Below are 16728 nucleotides of genomic sequence, written 5' to 3'. Positions count from 1 at the left end.
AAATAAATATTAAATTCAAAAACTCATCAATAAATTTCATAATTTCATTCATATACGGTGGGCTTTTTATATGGAATTCCAATCGCCTCCCCCACAACTTCTGATTGGGTCTGAATCGGAGCTAAAATCTCTCATTGAGACTAATAAACATATACAAATCCATATTGAGTTATTGACAGATTAATTAGTACCATTTTTGATTTTTCTTTACGAAGGAGGAACTGAGGTTAGGTAGGTGACCTTACACCATCTTTTTTTTTTTTTTTTCTTTCGTATCAACGTTTGTTAATATTGAAGACCCTACAAGATTTGGGGTATGAATTGATGGAGAGTCTTATGAAAATATGGAGCACTCAACCACAAACCCACAATACATTTAAGTCGGTGGTGTACTCACACACTCGCAAAAAGATGATATTGGTGTATTTATTTTCTTTTGGGAGTCAAACATATAAATGACCATATACTATATAGTATTGAATCCAAAACATAAATGTCCAATTTAATTCATTCTAGATAGCACGTATCAGTGTATCACATTATTTATGTTTTGGTTGGATTCTAAGAAATTCTATAAGCTGCACCAAAAACCATATACCAAAAACATTTTAGCACTAGCATAAGTAACAAAAAAAGTAATAACAAATTGACTAGTTATACTGATGACAGATGTATTATTATTAGTTCATAGAAATTGAAAAACTTAGCTTGAGTTGTTGCTATAGCAGACCCATCCATAAAAGTGTACAAGTTGGTAAATAGTAGTAATCCATTAGTTTTCTAGAAAAATTGATTGATATAAACATATATAGCCACCACAATAAATCATCTTCATAATCTATCAATGTCATTTGCTCTAGATAACTAGATTGATGGAAGAATGATGATTAATAAAACAATAACTATCCATACTAAAAATAACACAATTTAATCCATTTATTAACATTAAACCATACAATAGTAATAACGAAAGAATAGAAAAGAATCAAAATATAGTAATTAATAGATATAGCCTAATAGAGAGAACAGTCTCGATGTTCATTCATTAAGAGCCGTTGGATCCCAAAAAGGTAGTCATGATCAACGGCGGTGGGAGTAGTACGCGTTATTGCAAACCTCGCATGCTTTCTACAAAAATGGTTGGCCCCATATGTTCAGAGGTATGTTCTTCCCTACTCTCACCCAAATCTATATATATAAAAATTCTTATTTTCACACTTATACTATAGTAGTGTATATCACTTTTTATTAATGTCGGTGTTCATTCATTTTTTATATATAAATTCACTATTTGACAAATAAAAACTCCCTTTGATTTTAATTCTCTATTTTTTTTTTCTTTCCCATTAACTTTGTTTATTTTTTATTTTTTTTATTCGTTATGGATGAAACAATGTGAATAAAGTGAAAAAGCAGCGTGTAAAATAATATTGTAATTTGTAATCAAGTAAAGTAAAGATAAATCAGCTTTTTTTTTTTTTTTTGTTCTCAAATTTATCAGCTTTGAATTTCTTTATTTTATCTTAATTTTCCTCAAAATTTCATGACTTCTACTATTTAATGATTATTTCGCCAATATTAGGTTAAATGTTTTTTATTTTGTGTGTGTCAAAATGATTTTTTTTTTTTTTTTTTTTTTTTTAAAATTGAAAATATCAGACGTCGATTGAATCTAACACAGTAGTTCGTCTCCTCTTCTCTCTCTCTCAATCTCGATAGCTCTGTTTTTTTAAAAGGGCAAAATATACATTTCTCCTCAAATAACAAAGTCGCCAGCTTTATCTCTCTCTCTCTTTTTCACACATCTGCCATGGCTAGATGATGACGATTCACATAAACTAAACTAAACTAGGGTTTCCCCCACAATTTGCCTTACACGTTTCCTTCATCAATCCCTTCCCTTCCTTTCTCCGTCATCATCATCCATCAATCATTTTCCCACCACCGACAACACTCTCGGAGTTTGTGGATTTTTTACTTCTCATCGACCAATTGTTTCACTGGATCTCCCAGATTCGTTCTAATCCTCTCTGTATGTTCTTACTTATTCTTTCCCGACATATCTATCTAGTATGTTTTTTGCCAGATCGGTGTTACTTTGATACATATATATATATATATATATTTTTAAGAAATCTGTTTTGTTTCTCAATCTGTTTAGTAATTAAAAAGACTAGTGTTTTTGTTTAGTAGTAGCTTCGCTTGTATAGATCTCTATTTAAGGCTTTCGTTAATCTTACGGATCTTTGTTTATTTACGTTTTTTTATTGCTTCTTCCTGAAGACATCACTTAAAGTTTATAATTTTTACGATTGTAAATGTGAGCACACACATGTGTGCAAGTGTCTCTGATCTAGATATTTGCTTTTGGTTTGTTCTGTTGTTATGTCTCTGTTTGCGGATTGATATCTATCTAAAGCTTCAAACTTTGTGTGCCCCTTGATCTGATTTGGAGCTGTTCTGTGTTTTTTGTTAGATCAATCATGGCGATGAAGTCTAGTTCTGCTGATGGTAAAACCAGAAGCTCTGTTCAGATCTTCATTGTGTTTAGTTTATGTTGCTTCTTTTACATTCTGGGAGCATGGCAACGAAGTGGGTTTGGCAAAGGAGACAGTATTGCTCTTGAGATGACAAACAGTGGAGCTGATTGCAACATTGTTCCCAGCTTGAACTTCGAGACTCATCACGCAGGCGAGTCCAGTATTGTTGGTGCTTCTGAAGCAGCAAAGGTCAAGGCTTTTGAGCCGTGTGATGCTCGTTACACTGATTACACTCCCTGTCAAGATCAGAGACGCGCCATGACTTTCCCGAGAGATAGTATGATTTACCGAGAAAGGCATTGTGCTCCTGAGAAGGAGAAACTGCATTGTCTTATTCCAGCCCCTAAAGGATATGTAACACCTTTCTCTTGGCCTAAGAGTCGAGATTATGTGCCTTATGCTAATGCACCGTATAAAGCATTGACTGTTGAGAAAGCTATTCAGAATTGGATTCAGTATGAAGGTGACGTTTTTAGATTCCCCGGTGGTGGAACTCAGTTCCCTCAAGGTGCTGATAAGTATATCGATCAGCTTGCTTCAGTCATACCTATGGCGAACGGAACTGTTAGGACTGCTTTGGACACCGGTTGTGGGGTAATGTCTTATATAAAATTTCTGAGTTTGTATACTTCAATAATTACATGGTGGAACTAAATTGAAACGTTTTGTTAGGTTGCTAGTTGGGGAGCATACTTATGGAGCAGAAATGTGCGTGCCATGTCTTTCGCACCAAGAGATAGTCACGAGGCTCAGGTTCAATTTGCTCTCGAGAGAGGTGTTCCCGCTGTTATTGGTGTTCTTGGCACCATAAAGTTGCCATACCCAACACGGGCTTTTGACATGGCTCATTGCTCTCGGTGTTTGATTCCATGGGGAGCAAATGGTTAGAACCATTTCTGATTCTAATTTTCTATCAGTTTGACTTTAGCTTTGTATAGAAAAATATCAGTCAGTAACAGTGCTGATTTTGTGTTTTAACAGATGGGATGTACTTGATGGAAGTTGACCGTGTGCTTAGACCTGGTGGCTACTGGATTCTATCTGGTCCTCCAATCAACTGGAAAGTTAACTACAAGGCATGGCAACGTCCCAAGGAGGATCTTCAAGAGGAACAAAGAAAGATTGAGGAAGCTGCTAAACTTCTTTGTTGGGAGAAAAAGTACGAACATGGTGAGATCGCAATCTGGCAGAAGAGAGTCAATGATGATGCATGCCGATCAAGGCAAGATGATCCTAGAGCCAATTTCTGCAAATCTGATGATAGCGATGATGTCTGGTAAGTATCATTTGTTATGACCTCATTTTTCTTCCTTGTTAGAAATATGATTCACCACCAAGTTTAGTTGTTTTGGCTCTAATCATCCCTCTTCTCTAGGTACAAGAAAATGGAGGCATGTATTACTCCTTATCCAGAGACAAGTAGCTCAGATGAAGTAGCTGGTGGTGAGCTTCAGGTTTTCCCAGATAGGCTCAATGCAGTGCCGCCCAGGATCTCTAGCGGTTCTATCTCTGGTGTTACTGTTGATGCCTATGAAGATGATAACCGACAGTGGAAAAAACATGTGAAAGCCTACAAGAGAATCAACAGTCTACTTGACACGGGAAGGTACCGTAACATCATGGACATGAACGCAGGGTTTGGTGGATTTGCTGCGGCTCTCGAATCTCAGAAGCTTTGGGTTATGAATGTTGTTCCTACAATTGCCGAAAAGAATAGACTTGGAGTTGTATATGAACGGGGACTCATCGGTATCTTCCACGACTGGTAAGTTTAAAAGTAATCCCTTCTTCAGAAACATCTTCCCAAAATTCATTGTTTCTGGTTTGAGAGACTCTGTTCTGGTGTAAATGGTTTTCAGGTGTGAGGCTTTCTCTACGTACCCAAGAACATATGACTTAATCCACGCAAACCACCTCTTCAGTCTCTACAAAAACAAGTATGTTATATGTTTTGTTCAATGACTCGTAACTATAATTATCTGGAGGTTTTTTTAAGAGTACGCTAATATGGATCTGAAACACTCTTTAGGTGCAATGCTGATGACATTCTTCTGGAGATGGATCGAATTCTTCGACCAGAAGGAGCAGTTATAATCCGAGACGATGTGGACACATTGATCAAGGTGAAGAGAATCATCGCTGGAATGAAATGGGATTCGAAGCTGGTTGATCATGAGGATGGTCCTTTAGTTCCTGAGAAGGTTTTGATTGCTGTGAAGCAGTATTGGGTCACCAACTCCACCTCGTCTCACTAAAGCTTCTCTTTCACTCTGGGGGAACCTGACATTTTGATCAAATGATAGAGCTTTCGTCCTTAGGGAATGTGAGAGAGCTGCAACCTCGTCTTTGAACACTTTTTGAAGTATCTATTTATTAAATGTAATAGTTTATATTTGTTTCCCTATCCAAAAGCTTGGAACGTTGTGGTGTATCATTGAATTCTCAACTTAATAGTTTTTACACAAGCCACCTCTTTTCTTCTCTTACAAACTCCAATTTGCATAATCAACGAGCATTGTGTCTAGTACACCACAACCTGTAATGTATATATACAAATCTCAAACTCAAGGCAAGAGAGAAGCAAATGAGCACTTCTTCTGATTACAAAGTAAAGTGTTCTAAAAGCTCAGGCTCTCAACTCAATCAGTCTTTAACTTGTTTAGTTTGACGAGCTTCAAATCCACCAACTTTTTTTTTCTCAAGTGAGCAAGGCATGTAAGTACCGATAATCCGATACCACATTACAAAGAAAGGCAAAGAGAAGTTGACTTTGTTTCCATAAAGCTGACGATCCACATCATTATACGCATTGTTGTTCTTGAACTTGGAGGAGATTCCAGGGGAGACAAGAGTCTGCAGTGGTCATCCACAGTCAAAGGAGAAGAAGAAGATCGAAGTTCTTGGAGACATACCCGAGATGAGAAAAGATAAGGCGCCACCAATTGTTTTAAGGATAAGTCCTTCAACTGGATGGTTGTATAGAGGTCCATAGGCATAGGGAACAACAAGCCTACGGTGCTGAGAGTGGATATGTTTGTATAAGAACTTGTTGTGATGCATATACCGATGCATGAAGTATATATTGCCATGTGTCAAGGACTAACATGGCGGTAACACACTGGCTAACTAGAACCAGTAGGGAAGATTGTTCGAAAATGGTTTGATGCAAGAAGAGAGAAAAAAAACTCTAGACTCAAACATTCATAACATGAAGAAACACCATGGAAAAGTTCATCCTAACATACAGAGTTCAACGGATGTAATGACATGTGATTAGTTAATCTACTAAATACATTGAGCACCAGTCATAGCTTCAGAAATACAGAACATGTCCAAGTCATAAGCATGAAACTTCTGTGAGAAAATTTTGCTTCAAGATCCATCAAATGGTTTTGCAAGACAGTGAAAAATTCTACCACAAAGAGCTCCAGAGATTTGATTGCATGAAAGAGGTGTCAGAAACATCAAGTAAAAGACTATGATCTATGAGACACACGTTTTGTATAATCTACAACAACAGACTCCCACAAGAGCCGGTGAACATTTTCTTGTGTCATGAAGCTAAAACAAGAATTCCATTATGCTAACCTTACGGGACACTGAACAACCAATGCCAGGCCCATAACAGGAGACTACACCACTGATTCCTGGTTAATATAAAGATCATTCTTTTACATCTCAAAACGAACACAGAACTATCCATTCTCTATTCCCACAAAAGGATTCAGAGAATGATTATCTAAACATTTGAGATCAGTTCTGTAAAAGAACAGAACAACCAATTAATGATTCTTTCAGCTTATATGCATTCATTTCAATCCAACAAGTAAACATCACATTACTAATCATTTTCATACCCAGCAAATTAGACATCAAAAGGTACATAGATGTGGCAAGTTTACTGTGAAAAGAAGGATAGCGACGATGGCCCGAATAAACTGTTGGAGAAGAACAGAACACCTTTAACAACATTGGACTTGGAGACAAGATTCTTCTCCTCTTCAGCAACCTTGGAATGTAATCTATAACTCTCCAACGAAGATAGCCTACATAAACCAAAGAGTTAACCCAATACACCACTATAGAAGCATTTGCTCCTAGTAATTTCGTCAGACAGAACAAAACCTATCTTCCTATTCCACCTTCTGATCCTTCCACACTTGTGGGAATCAGTAAAAAATGTAACGGGAAAATGCAGAATTATACGTAGAAAATAAACTGGAATTTGAAAATTGTAGAAATGAAAGAGTACAATGGAGAAATTAGTAATAAAAACTCAAAAAGAAACTCTAATGATTGGAAAAAAAAAGGTAAGGTTCTTTTAGGATTTACAGTTTTTGATTATGCGAAATCAATCATCGGTTATTTGGGGAAGAAAGAGACACAGAGAGACAGTAAAAATAAAATAAAATATAATAAAATATTCTCTCTATATATACACACTATTACTAACCCTAGTTCTCATTTCACTCTCACTCTCTCGCCGCCGCCGCTTTGATATTCCCTCTCTCTCTCTCTCACTCTCTTCTTGAGATGTTCTTTGATATTCCTCTCTCTCTCTTCTTGAAATGTTCTTGCTTTTATGCTTTTTTCATCGATTTCTTTTTGTTCCTTCTGTTTGGTATTGTCTTGGATGAGGTTATTGAGGATATTCACCAACTCTTTGCTGATGATGACGCCAAATATAAACATAAATCAAAACCAACTAGTAGTTAACAGCAAAGAGTTGGTGAATGTCCTCAATAATCTCGTACAGTAATCTGGATTGGATAATAAAATCAACTGAAATAACAAATGGAAATATAAGAACCGGGCTTGAAAAAATTCAACAATAATGTAAGAATGGGGATCGATTGGTATATAATTGATCTTCTAATACTGATGTAATAGTTAACAATAATGTAGTTAAGAAATTTAACAATAATGTATGTAACTAATATATTGGGAACTTTTATTTAGTTTTTTTTTTATATGCAATACTAATAGTGGACTGTTATATAGAAAATATTATCAAGTTGAAATTCTATGCTGAGATTTATAATGTTATTGATCAATTTATAATGAAACCTTCCATTTTATATATATATGATTCAAATTATCAAATTTTTCTAACGTGCGTATTTTTGCCAAGGAATCAATACAATGTGTTTGAGGGAAAACATTTCTTTTCAAGGATTGTTATTTTACACATACTTCATGTGATACATACTTCATGTGATGAACACAACAACAAATTAAAATGGATCTGGGACTAGATGTGCAAGATTATGAATCAACTCGCAACTCTTATGTCTCTATCTTCTTTGGGAAATTGAGACTGGCCTGTATAACTCTCTTAGTTCCTGGAAAGAAAGCACAATATTCAGAAACATCAGCAACAAAGAAAACAGACATCTAATCAATTCTTGGTAGGTTATAGTTTCACTTAACAAAAGTTAAGCACCTTTCTCTGGATTCTGTTTGATCGAATTGACGACTGTAGATTTCCAGTCCTCATACTTAGCCTCTTCCATCTTCTTTTGTATTTTGTAACATGAAGACTGCAGAAGCAAATTATATGTAGTGTGAATCAGAAATAGTCACAAGTATGTGCATTTGATAACTCAAAAAGAGAGAATGATACCAAACAGATTACAGGAAAGAAACCAGTTGCCAAGAAAGTACCTCTTCATCAGATGAATATCCACCATCCTCTAGTCTCCTCTTTCCAGGTAACACATCAAGCAAGTCTGAGGACAATTTTGCACATATTTACTTACTGTGTTCAATTCAATGACTTGAACTCAAGCAGAATTGATTGACAATATATCAAGACTAGTGTTGAATGTAAGACGAGATTAATGATTTTCCCTAAAGAGAACTGATTGAGCATACCTCGGTTTCCTTTCACTTCCTTTGCATCTTTCTTTTCCTTTGAAATCCCAACGCAATCAAAGCAAAGGTCCGTCATGGAGGTTGAGACCTGTTTAGTAATCCATGTAGTTCCAAATCAGTACTTGAACCAAGTCATGCATTAGAGAAATTAGCGTGTCTGGATGAAATAACACTTACGCAAGAGAATTCTGACTCTGATGTTCCACAAACCTCAATCAACCTAAGCTTATCTACCTTAAGCTGAAAAATAGATAACACAGATAAGGTTCAGAATCTTAAGGTATTCTGAACATCCCTCTAAAAGGAAAGATATTAAGGTATTACCTTCTGCTTTTTAGCACATAAAAAGAAAGCAGCTGCTGTAAATACAGGTCTAGTAAAGTCAGCATTAGCCCGTCTCGATGCTGGTAGTGATGCTAGAAACCGCTCCTTGTACCTTAAAGAGTAACAAATTCAACAAGAATATAAGCAAATGATTGAAGTTAAGAATGCAAACATGACCAACAAATTCACCAAGAAGATAAGCAAATGATTGAAGTTAAGAATGCAAACATGACCAACAAATTCATATGGGGCATTTCAACAAACATATGAAATGCAAAAACTATAAGTAAATAATGGAAACGGATAGAGACACCACAAAGGCAATAGAGGGCTTACGAAGAAAGCAAATTTTGCACAGATTTGATAATCCTAACGCAACCAAACTGAACAGCCAATTCTCTTACATTGAGCTTAATCCTGAAACGTCCATTAAATACACACATCAATCAATATAACTCCACCACCAACATGATTCATAAATTAAAGTTAAAGTAAAAGACTTGAAAAGGAAACTCACTTGACCCCAATAACGTTCTGAAGGCTATTGAATGATCTAGAGTAAGCCTTTTCAGACATACCACTCAACTTAATCGCTGCTTGTCTATCGAAAATAATCTGCAATCTAGCAATAGATTCGAATCGATTACATAAGCTACTGCAATAACCAACTATCGAAATCGAAATTTTGATACAATCAATTGAGAAAATTTACCTAGAGGCGGCGATCTCCATACATATCACAGCTTTACAGATCTCACCCTGAGAAGAATCAAAACAAAAACAAAAAAAGCCCCGATTTCAAACAGAGAACACGGAATGAATCAAAATAAGACTTTGGGATACGGAATCGAATGACTTACAACGCCGATGATGGATGAATCGAACTGGGCATCACAAAGACGGCGGATCTCCGCAGCTTTTCGGATTAAAAGCTTGTTGTTATCGAGGCCCAGTTTCTTAGCTATGCCGGAGATATCCATATCCTCTTTCAGAAAATTCCCGGCGATTGTAGAATCAAAGACACAGTGTCAGTGAGAGAGAGATATTTTCGAGAAATGTCAATGGAACTACCGATTAGGCAAATGCAAAACGCTGTTAAAGAAAACGTTGCCACCGTTTGGCTACGAAACGGAGTTTGGCGGGATCTTTTACGACCGATTGAAATTTTAGCCGCGAAGTTTTTTTTTTTTGCGCTTAACTAATTTATAATAGGCCTGGAAAGGCCTTATACCGGCCCATAACTTCCTATGTTAAAATAAAAGTATCCGATCAAATACGACAGAGTTAAGGAAACAAATGTATATTCGAGTAACGGTAGTAACACAGTGTTGGTTGATTCGTTCTTACCGACTACCGTACACAGCTAAGAAGCTTTTACACCAAACAGAAGAAACAAAGCAAATAAACAGCAGAAAGCAAATAAACAGCAGAGTAGAGCCATTTTTTTTTGTGGGTTGTGGTATTCAACTTATTAGGCTAGATAGCGGTAAAGTTTCCGGTCTGTACTATCCCTTTCCAAGAAATCTCGTTCTATGAGCGACTCGATTCTCTTCTTTATCTCCGTTGGGTTAGCCAGGAACCGTGGCTGCAACTGTTTGGTCACCTCTGCGATTATGTTGTTGTGGTCCAGTATTTTTCTGGACTTCATGATCCTCACAATAGCTGCTTCGATCTGAGGTTTCCTGTCTTCCTCCACTCTCTGTCTCGTCTCTTGCTTCTCCGGTTCTGTTTCCTTTTGGGCCACTACGGTTCCAATCTTCACTTTGTAAAACTTGCTGGTGAACTTGTCGTTCACAAAAAACGAATCCTCCTCTCCTATGTCCTTGCTCATGGGTTCTTTCTTTATGACGTTTTTGCCTTTTACACATGCCAGAGACTGCAAACAACGTTTAAGATCTGGTGCCGGGATTTCAGTAGCCTGTTCTATCTCTTTGTAGCTGAGACGATCAGAGTTATTGAACAACATGAGAACACACATCTGGAAAGTCGACACATTCAATTCATGTTTCTGACCCTTCCCAAAGACTGCTTTGATATCGGCTGTGCCCATGTTTGTTTGCCAGGATAATCTTCTACCAGTATGGGTCCCAAGGTAGTAAGAACGGAACTTCTCACAGAGAACTGACACTTCAGCTGGGAGATTACAAGGTACTGCAGGCTGTGTTGGCCAAGAACCAGTAGTTAGAACCTGAACAATAAGTGTTGGTCCTTCTGAAAGCTCGGGGTGACTGCCATAAAACCCGCGCATTGTGTCCTCTGAAGTCTTCATGTCGGTGAACATGCCTTCCAATTTTGAAGTGAACTGATAACCACATTCTGTCTTCAGTTTCACTATCAAACTTCTTTCAGCATCATCCGACACGGTTTTGCCTGAGAGAAGCCTTTTAGCCAAATGCTGCTTGTAGTACTTCTCAAACACATCTTTCTCTTGTAAATAGCGGAACAGCATCATAACTTTATCGAGAATAACCTCCACATCCACATCGGTGATACCCTTAAGTCCTTTGCGTAGCTTGTCATCAACAAACAGGGAGATGAACTCAGGGGAACGAGCATTCAAGTTGATGAAATACTCAAACGAAGAGTTTAGCGCGTTCTGAAATGTTTTATCATTGCCGAAAGCCGTGTTGATGACTTTGTCATATTTATCCCGCTCATCCAATAGTCGCTGTACATATTCCACCGGGTCCTTTGACTTTTCTGGATCAGTAACCAGTTGTTTTCCCATCTCCCTGAGATGTGAAGTCATAACATCTCTGACAGTAAGAAGACCGTTGGTAACCCTGCGGAACAAGTTGTACATTCTACCCAAATCCTCGTACTTGTCATTCAGAAGCATATTAACCAGACCTGAATTCTCCATGTGAACCAGTCTCTGCATGTGGTTGGCAATCATTTCTTTCTCAACCACGCTAGTAATCTTCTCTTCGCTCTTGGGATCCAAGTAGTGTGCCACCCTATCTATTTCTTCGGTGAGGCGTTTCTCTGCTTTCTTAAGGTAATCCCCACAATCACAAGATTCAATAAACTCCTGAGACTCAACCTTATAAAACTCAGAAGACGCCTCCAAAAATGGCTTCTCAAAATCCTCCTGATACACAGATTCACCCAAGTCCATGAACATCTTAATCACATTCCTCATCAACCCCCTGTCAATGACTTCACCAGTCCGTTCCTTCTGCACTAGATCAAGAAGAGTGTTTAGAAGCCTTGTATGTATCTTAGGGAAATGCACAACATTATCCCTCCATAAGTTAAGCCCCATCGGATGAACATGGGTCTTTTTGGTGCTCTCAATGTAAGTCCTATCCATGTACATGAGAATGTCCCGAATCATCTCTAACGCTTTGTTGTGCTCATTCCATTTCTTATTGAGCTCTTCAAGAAAGGAACCTCCCTGAGCTGCCTCAATCAGCTTTGATTTTTCTTTGAGATGAGCAGTCATAGTAGCAATAAACCCAGAGTAAAGCTTCTCCCCAAACTTGTGCAGGACCATGTTGTAGGCGTTTCTGGAGCAAAGAATGCAACATAAACAAAGCCAACAAATCATTTTGCCAGCCAAGACAACAAACACGGAACCTAGCTAAATGGAAGACTTAACAACAAAAGCTCAAACAAAGAAAGTTTCCAAGTACCACAATTTCTACAGGAAGCAAGAGAGCAAAAGATACCTGTAAAGCTCTTCGAAACTGAGACCGCTAGCATCTTGATTGTAAATCTGATGGATCGCACGCTCAAGAATCTGCCAAGTTTTATCAGCGTATTTGGGATCCACAACGACACGATGCTTAAACGCCTCTATCTGAAAATTCCTCTTCTTCTGATTACTCATTTTTGAAACCTGAATCCAAGCAAAATCGACTCAAATCAATCTAAATTCCATAAACAACAACGATAAATTGAAACCGAGAAGAAAGTTTTTATAGAATCATAACAAACATAAGGGGGATCGAGGGAATCGGAGACTGACCGGAGAAAGAGGGATGATCGGATTAGGGTTTGGAATTGTATTCTTCGCTTCCGTGAATAGATTTTTGAAGGTGGAGGAGCAAAGATAGAAAAAAAAAAAAGAAGATGAAGGAGAAGAAGATGACTAAAACAAAAAAAAAAAAGTCGAAAAAAAAGATAAAAGCGGACTCTCTGTCTTGTGGTGGTGGTTTCGAAACTATACTACATGTATAAAATAATTAAAGGTTAGTTATATAACAATGTAAGATGAATATTTCATTTGTTTCTACATGTAAGATGTTTAGATAAAACTGAAAAAAACTAAGAAACTATTTTTAAAAAAATATAATTATTAAATAATTAACTAAAATAAAATTCAACCAATCATGAAAAAAGACTACAAAATCTAAAGAGTTAAAATTACCAAACAACATTAAATTCTGTAAAGAAATTTGTAAAAAATCTTATAAAATGAAAAAAAAAACTCATTAACATCCTTTATTGTGGAACATAGGGAGTATATGACTATTAAATTTACTTTTGTTATTTTTGTTAATGAAATATGATGGCTTTTTAATATTTGTTTTGTTTTGTTTTGTTATTCAAACTATAAGATGAATATATGATTTTGTAGTGAGGGGACATGTGATAGATTTTACAAATACAAAAGATGAGTGGAGTATTTTAAAAGTTGTTGTTAATGATTAAATAAATTCATTGATGCTGTTAATCAATAAAATAAGTATACCTCTTGATCTCTTACTAAAATTTTTTGCTCCATTTCAGATGAACACAAGTCGCATCATGACCTCGCTATGTTGCTGCTTTGGTTCACCAGCCAAGGTTAGTGTTTTTATGCTTCTCTTGAGTCTTTGTTAGTCTCTTGATCTTAGCTTATGATCCTTGATGATGTCTTAGCTTATGATCCTTGATGTTTTAGCTAATTTGTCCCTTATTATATACTCCACAGATTGCTTCTAGTTTGATTATACTTGGTAAAAATAACTGTTTTTACAAAAACATGTGGAAGAGGCAAGAGATTTGTCCATATAAACTTGGTGAAAATCTCTTGCCTCTTCCACAGGTCTGCCCATTCACTCGTTTGATTATGTCTATATGATTCTTTTAATCTTTATTTACTTGTTATTCATTATGTCCTTATAAGCTTCCCTTAACTGTTTCTTTTTTTTTGCAGGTGGTTCAGAATGGGGAGCTTGATATAGCTGGTCAACTTGGTGAAAATCTCTTGCCTCTTCCACAGGTCTGTGCATTCACTCGTTTGATTATGTCTATATGATTCTTTTGATCTTTATTTACTTGTTGTTCATTCTGTTCATATAAGTTTCCCTTAACTGTTTCTTTTTTTTGTATGTGGTTCAGGTGGTCCTGAATCTGCCACCACCTCCTCGCATGGTTGGTGGGGTCAGGCGCAAAATGCCAAAGAAGAAAGGAGGAGCTGTTCTTTTTTCTCGGAAAATGCACGAGAGAGAAGAGAGAGGATGGACCAACAAATCGCTCAGGAACTCCATGAGAAAAATGTTCAAAATTTTGAAGGTGTCACTTACTTTAGCAGTAAGTAAAAGAAAAATGTTGTGCTATGAACTTTAAACTCAGTGTGTAAAACTTTATGAGTGTTTCTTGTGAGCGAAAACTATAATTTCCTTGTAGCTATGAACTTTAAAGTCAGTGTGTAAAACCTAATGAGTTTGAAGATGAAATAATCGAATTTCTTACATATTATTTTACATTTAGATTTGGGCTTTCTGTTATGAAATACTCTAAACAAAGTTGTACTGAGAAAGAAGAACATTACTAACATAATCTGAGACAGTAAAAGATTCATCCGAAATAACAAATGAAAATATAAGAACCGGGGTAAAAAAAATTCAACAATAATGTAAGAATGGGGATCGATTGGTATATAATTGATCTTCTAATACTGATGTAATAGTTAACAATAATGTAGGTAAGAAATTTAACAATAATGTATGTAACTAATGTAAGTAACTAATTTAAAATACAATATGGAATACTAAATAGTGTTATAATAATTAAATATAAATACAAATTAGTTACAAGCAAGAATTATTAGGGATAAATATCCCACATTGGAAGTTGAGTAGGATCTTAAGTGGTATATATAAGATATGGGCCTCTGCACTCATTGCCAATTGGTTTTAAGTTGGAAGCCCACAATCTAATATAGTATCAGAGCTCGGTCCGCACATACTCAATCCAATCCACAATCGGTCTGGCCCATAGTTGGCCCACCGATTCATGCCCAAACATATCGAGATTTATGGCTAAAAGAACCATCATCTCGAGGGGGCGTATTAGGGATAAATATCCCACATTGGATGTTGAGTAGGATCTTAAGTGGTATATATAAGATATGGGCATCTCCACTCATTGCCAATTGGTTTTAAGTTGGAAGCCCACAATCTAATAAGAAGATGGTTAGAAACTATGGTAATTATTTATTTGCTTATTATTCTGTAGAATTATTAAGGTTGTTTATAAGACTAGAGAGATATTCTCAAGATACAGTATTGAGGTTTGATCTGAGCTAGTGGGTTTAGCTCGTATCCAACCCTTGGTTATTAGTTATGTTAGTTTCTTTGTGCAGCCGAAACTCTAGAAGAAGCTCAGAATCCTAAAGATCAATAGACAGTATTATCACCGTAAGAGATGATCAACCTAACGAGTAATAATTATCAAAGAAGAAAATATTACACGTTTTCATATCTTAGATTCTTTTTTGAATTCATTATAATGGTTGTGAGGTAGGATGTTGGATATATATCCCTAGCAGTGTTCAATAACGTCTTCTAAGTTATAGGAAAACAGTTTCTTTCCGTGCCACTCATGCTCACTTCAAATCATTACATCCATATACCATACATGGGCCTCTTAATGTTACGACTTAGAGGGCTCTCTTTGAGTGGTCGTGAACATAAAGCATCGTGAACATAGAGCCTACCGACGACCATTTCTTGACCAATAGTACTTCGCCCTTCGGTTACCAACTTCCAAAGCTTGCTACCGCTTTCATGTCTCTCTCAAGTTCGAACTCAACAATCTATTAATGGAAACACTACAAAGCCTCTTCGACAAAAGTTCCATTTGCTTTGTAGATCTTTTTTTTTAGCTCATCGTCTATAGTCAGTCACTGGATTCGACTCCCTCATGACTTTCACAACCATACACATGCACCGACTGTGATCTCGTCTCACCTGACCGGAGTCGTCGTCAGAATCCATATTGGCCGGTGGCAATGTTATTATATAATTACTAGGGCTGTCAGCCCGTGCGTTGCCGCACGGGGAAATAAAAACTTAAAATAATTAACATTGTTAAATAACTTTTTCGAGTGGAAAATTGATTATAATTTTCTAATTGTTTATTTTTTTATTTAATTTACAAAATTTTTTTTTTACCTTTTCTATATTATGATATATTAGATTTGTGAGACTGAGAAAACTTTCTTACAATTTTATCTTTATCCTTCAAATCATATTTTTCTAATGGTATCGCTGCATTTTAATACTGATGATCCTATAAAGTCAAAAGAATTCAATATTTATGAATAACCATTTTTTACTGTTAACGTGCCCCCTTTTGCTTTATTTAAAAAACAAAGCTGTCAACGCAATTATAAAATGAACTTCTAGCTAATGGTCTTAAAAGTATATCAAAGATTCATGCCTTTTCCTTTTACAAAATCTAAGAATTTTTTTGGATACAAAGCTCAACTATTTCTAGCATAATACATGTTTCAATCACCAACGAAACATTAGTCACATTAAACTAATGAGACAACTCTACATATTCAACCAAATTCAACATAACATTATAGGAACATAAGCAATTCCTAAAGAAACATCAATGAGAAAGAATATGCTTCAATTTAAGAAAAAAAAGTTTTACAATGACAAATTATTGTCAATTAGATTTAAAAGAACATATATTTGGTGTTTTGGTGAGGCATCTACATATGGCACAACTTTTCATTGGACAAAGATCAACATGAAGCAACTTCTTA

General features: G+C 36.2%; 4 protein-coding genes and 1 pseudogene across 4 annotated transcripts; 1 reads left to right on the top strand and 4 right to left on the bottom strand.

The window, feature by feature from the left end:
- Positions 1–1675: 1675 nt before the first annotated feature.
- Positions 1676–5005, top strand: LOC17900765 (probable methyltransferase PMT2). The gene is made up of 7 exons (XM_006303517.2): positions 1676–2032; positions 2477–3134; positions 3213–3423; positions 3522–3816; positions 3916–4305; positions 4400–4477; positions 4570–5005. The coding sequence occupies exons 2-7, from the start codon at positions 2484–2486 to the stop codon at positions 4793–4795; spliced, it is 1851 nt and encodes a 616-aa protein (XP_006303579.1). The 5' UTR covers positions 1676–2032; positions 2477–2483; the 3' UTR covers positions 4796–5005.
- LOC17897744 lies at positions 4918–7005 on the bottom strand (annotated as a pseudogene).
- Positions 7006–7685: 680 nt separating this feature from the next.
- On the bottom strand, positions 7686–9821 carry LOC17896675 (origin of replication complex subunit 6). Its single transcript, XM_006305445.2, has 10 exons — positions 9599–9821; positions 9451–9497; positions 9256–9360; positions 9075–9155; positions 8739–8850; positions 8592–8654; positions 8415–8502; positions 8205–8269; positions 7984–8080; positions 7686–7882 (listed from the first exon to the last, which is right to left on the bottom strand). Exons 1-10 carry the CDS (start codon positions 9716–9718, stop codon positions 7827–7829), a joined length of 834 nt encoding a protein of 277 aa, XP_006305507.1. The 5' UTR covers positions 9719–9821; the 3' UTR covers positions 7686–7826.
- A 179-nt stretch (positions 9822–10000) lies between these two features.
- Positions 10001–12866, bottom strand: LOC17900274 (cullin-3A). The gene is made up of 3 exons (XM_023789073.1): positions 12709–12866; positions 12410–12579; positions 10001–12247 (listed from the first exon to the last, which is right to left on the bottom strand). The coding sequence occupies exons 2-3, from the start codon at positions 12568–12570 to the stop codon at positions 10210–10212; spliced, it is 2199 nt and encodes a 732-aa protein (XP_023644841.1). The 5' UTR covers positions 12571–12579; positions 12709–12866; the 3' UTR covers positions 10001–10209.
- Positions 12867–14894: 2028 nt separating this feature from the next.
- Positions 14895–15002, bottom strand: LOC111828754. Its single transcript, XM_023777468.1, has one exon. The coding sequence runs from the start codon at positions 15000–15002 to the stop codon at positions 14895–14897; it is 108 nt and encodes a 35-aa protein (XP_023633236.1).
- Positions 15003–16728: the final 1726 nt, after the last annotated feature.

Source organism: Capsella rubella, unplaced genomic scaffold (assembly GCF_000375325.1).
Source record: "Capsella rubella cultivar Monte Gargano unplaced genomic scaffold, Caprub1_0 scaffold_1, whole genome shotgun sequence".
Lineage (NCBI taxonomy): Eukaryota > Viridiplantae > Streptophyta > Magnoliopsida > Brassicales > Brassicaceae > Capsella > Capsella rubella.
Note: the sequence above shows the minus strand (reverse complement) of the source record. Positions and strands in the feature narration are given on the sequence as shown.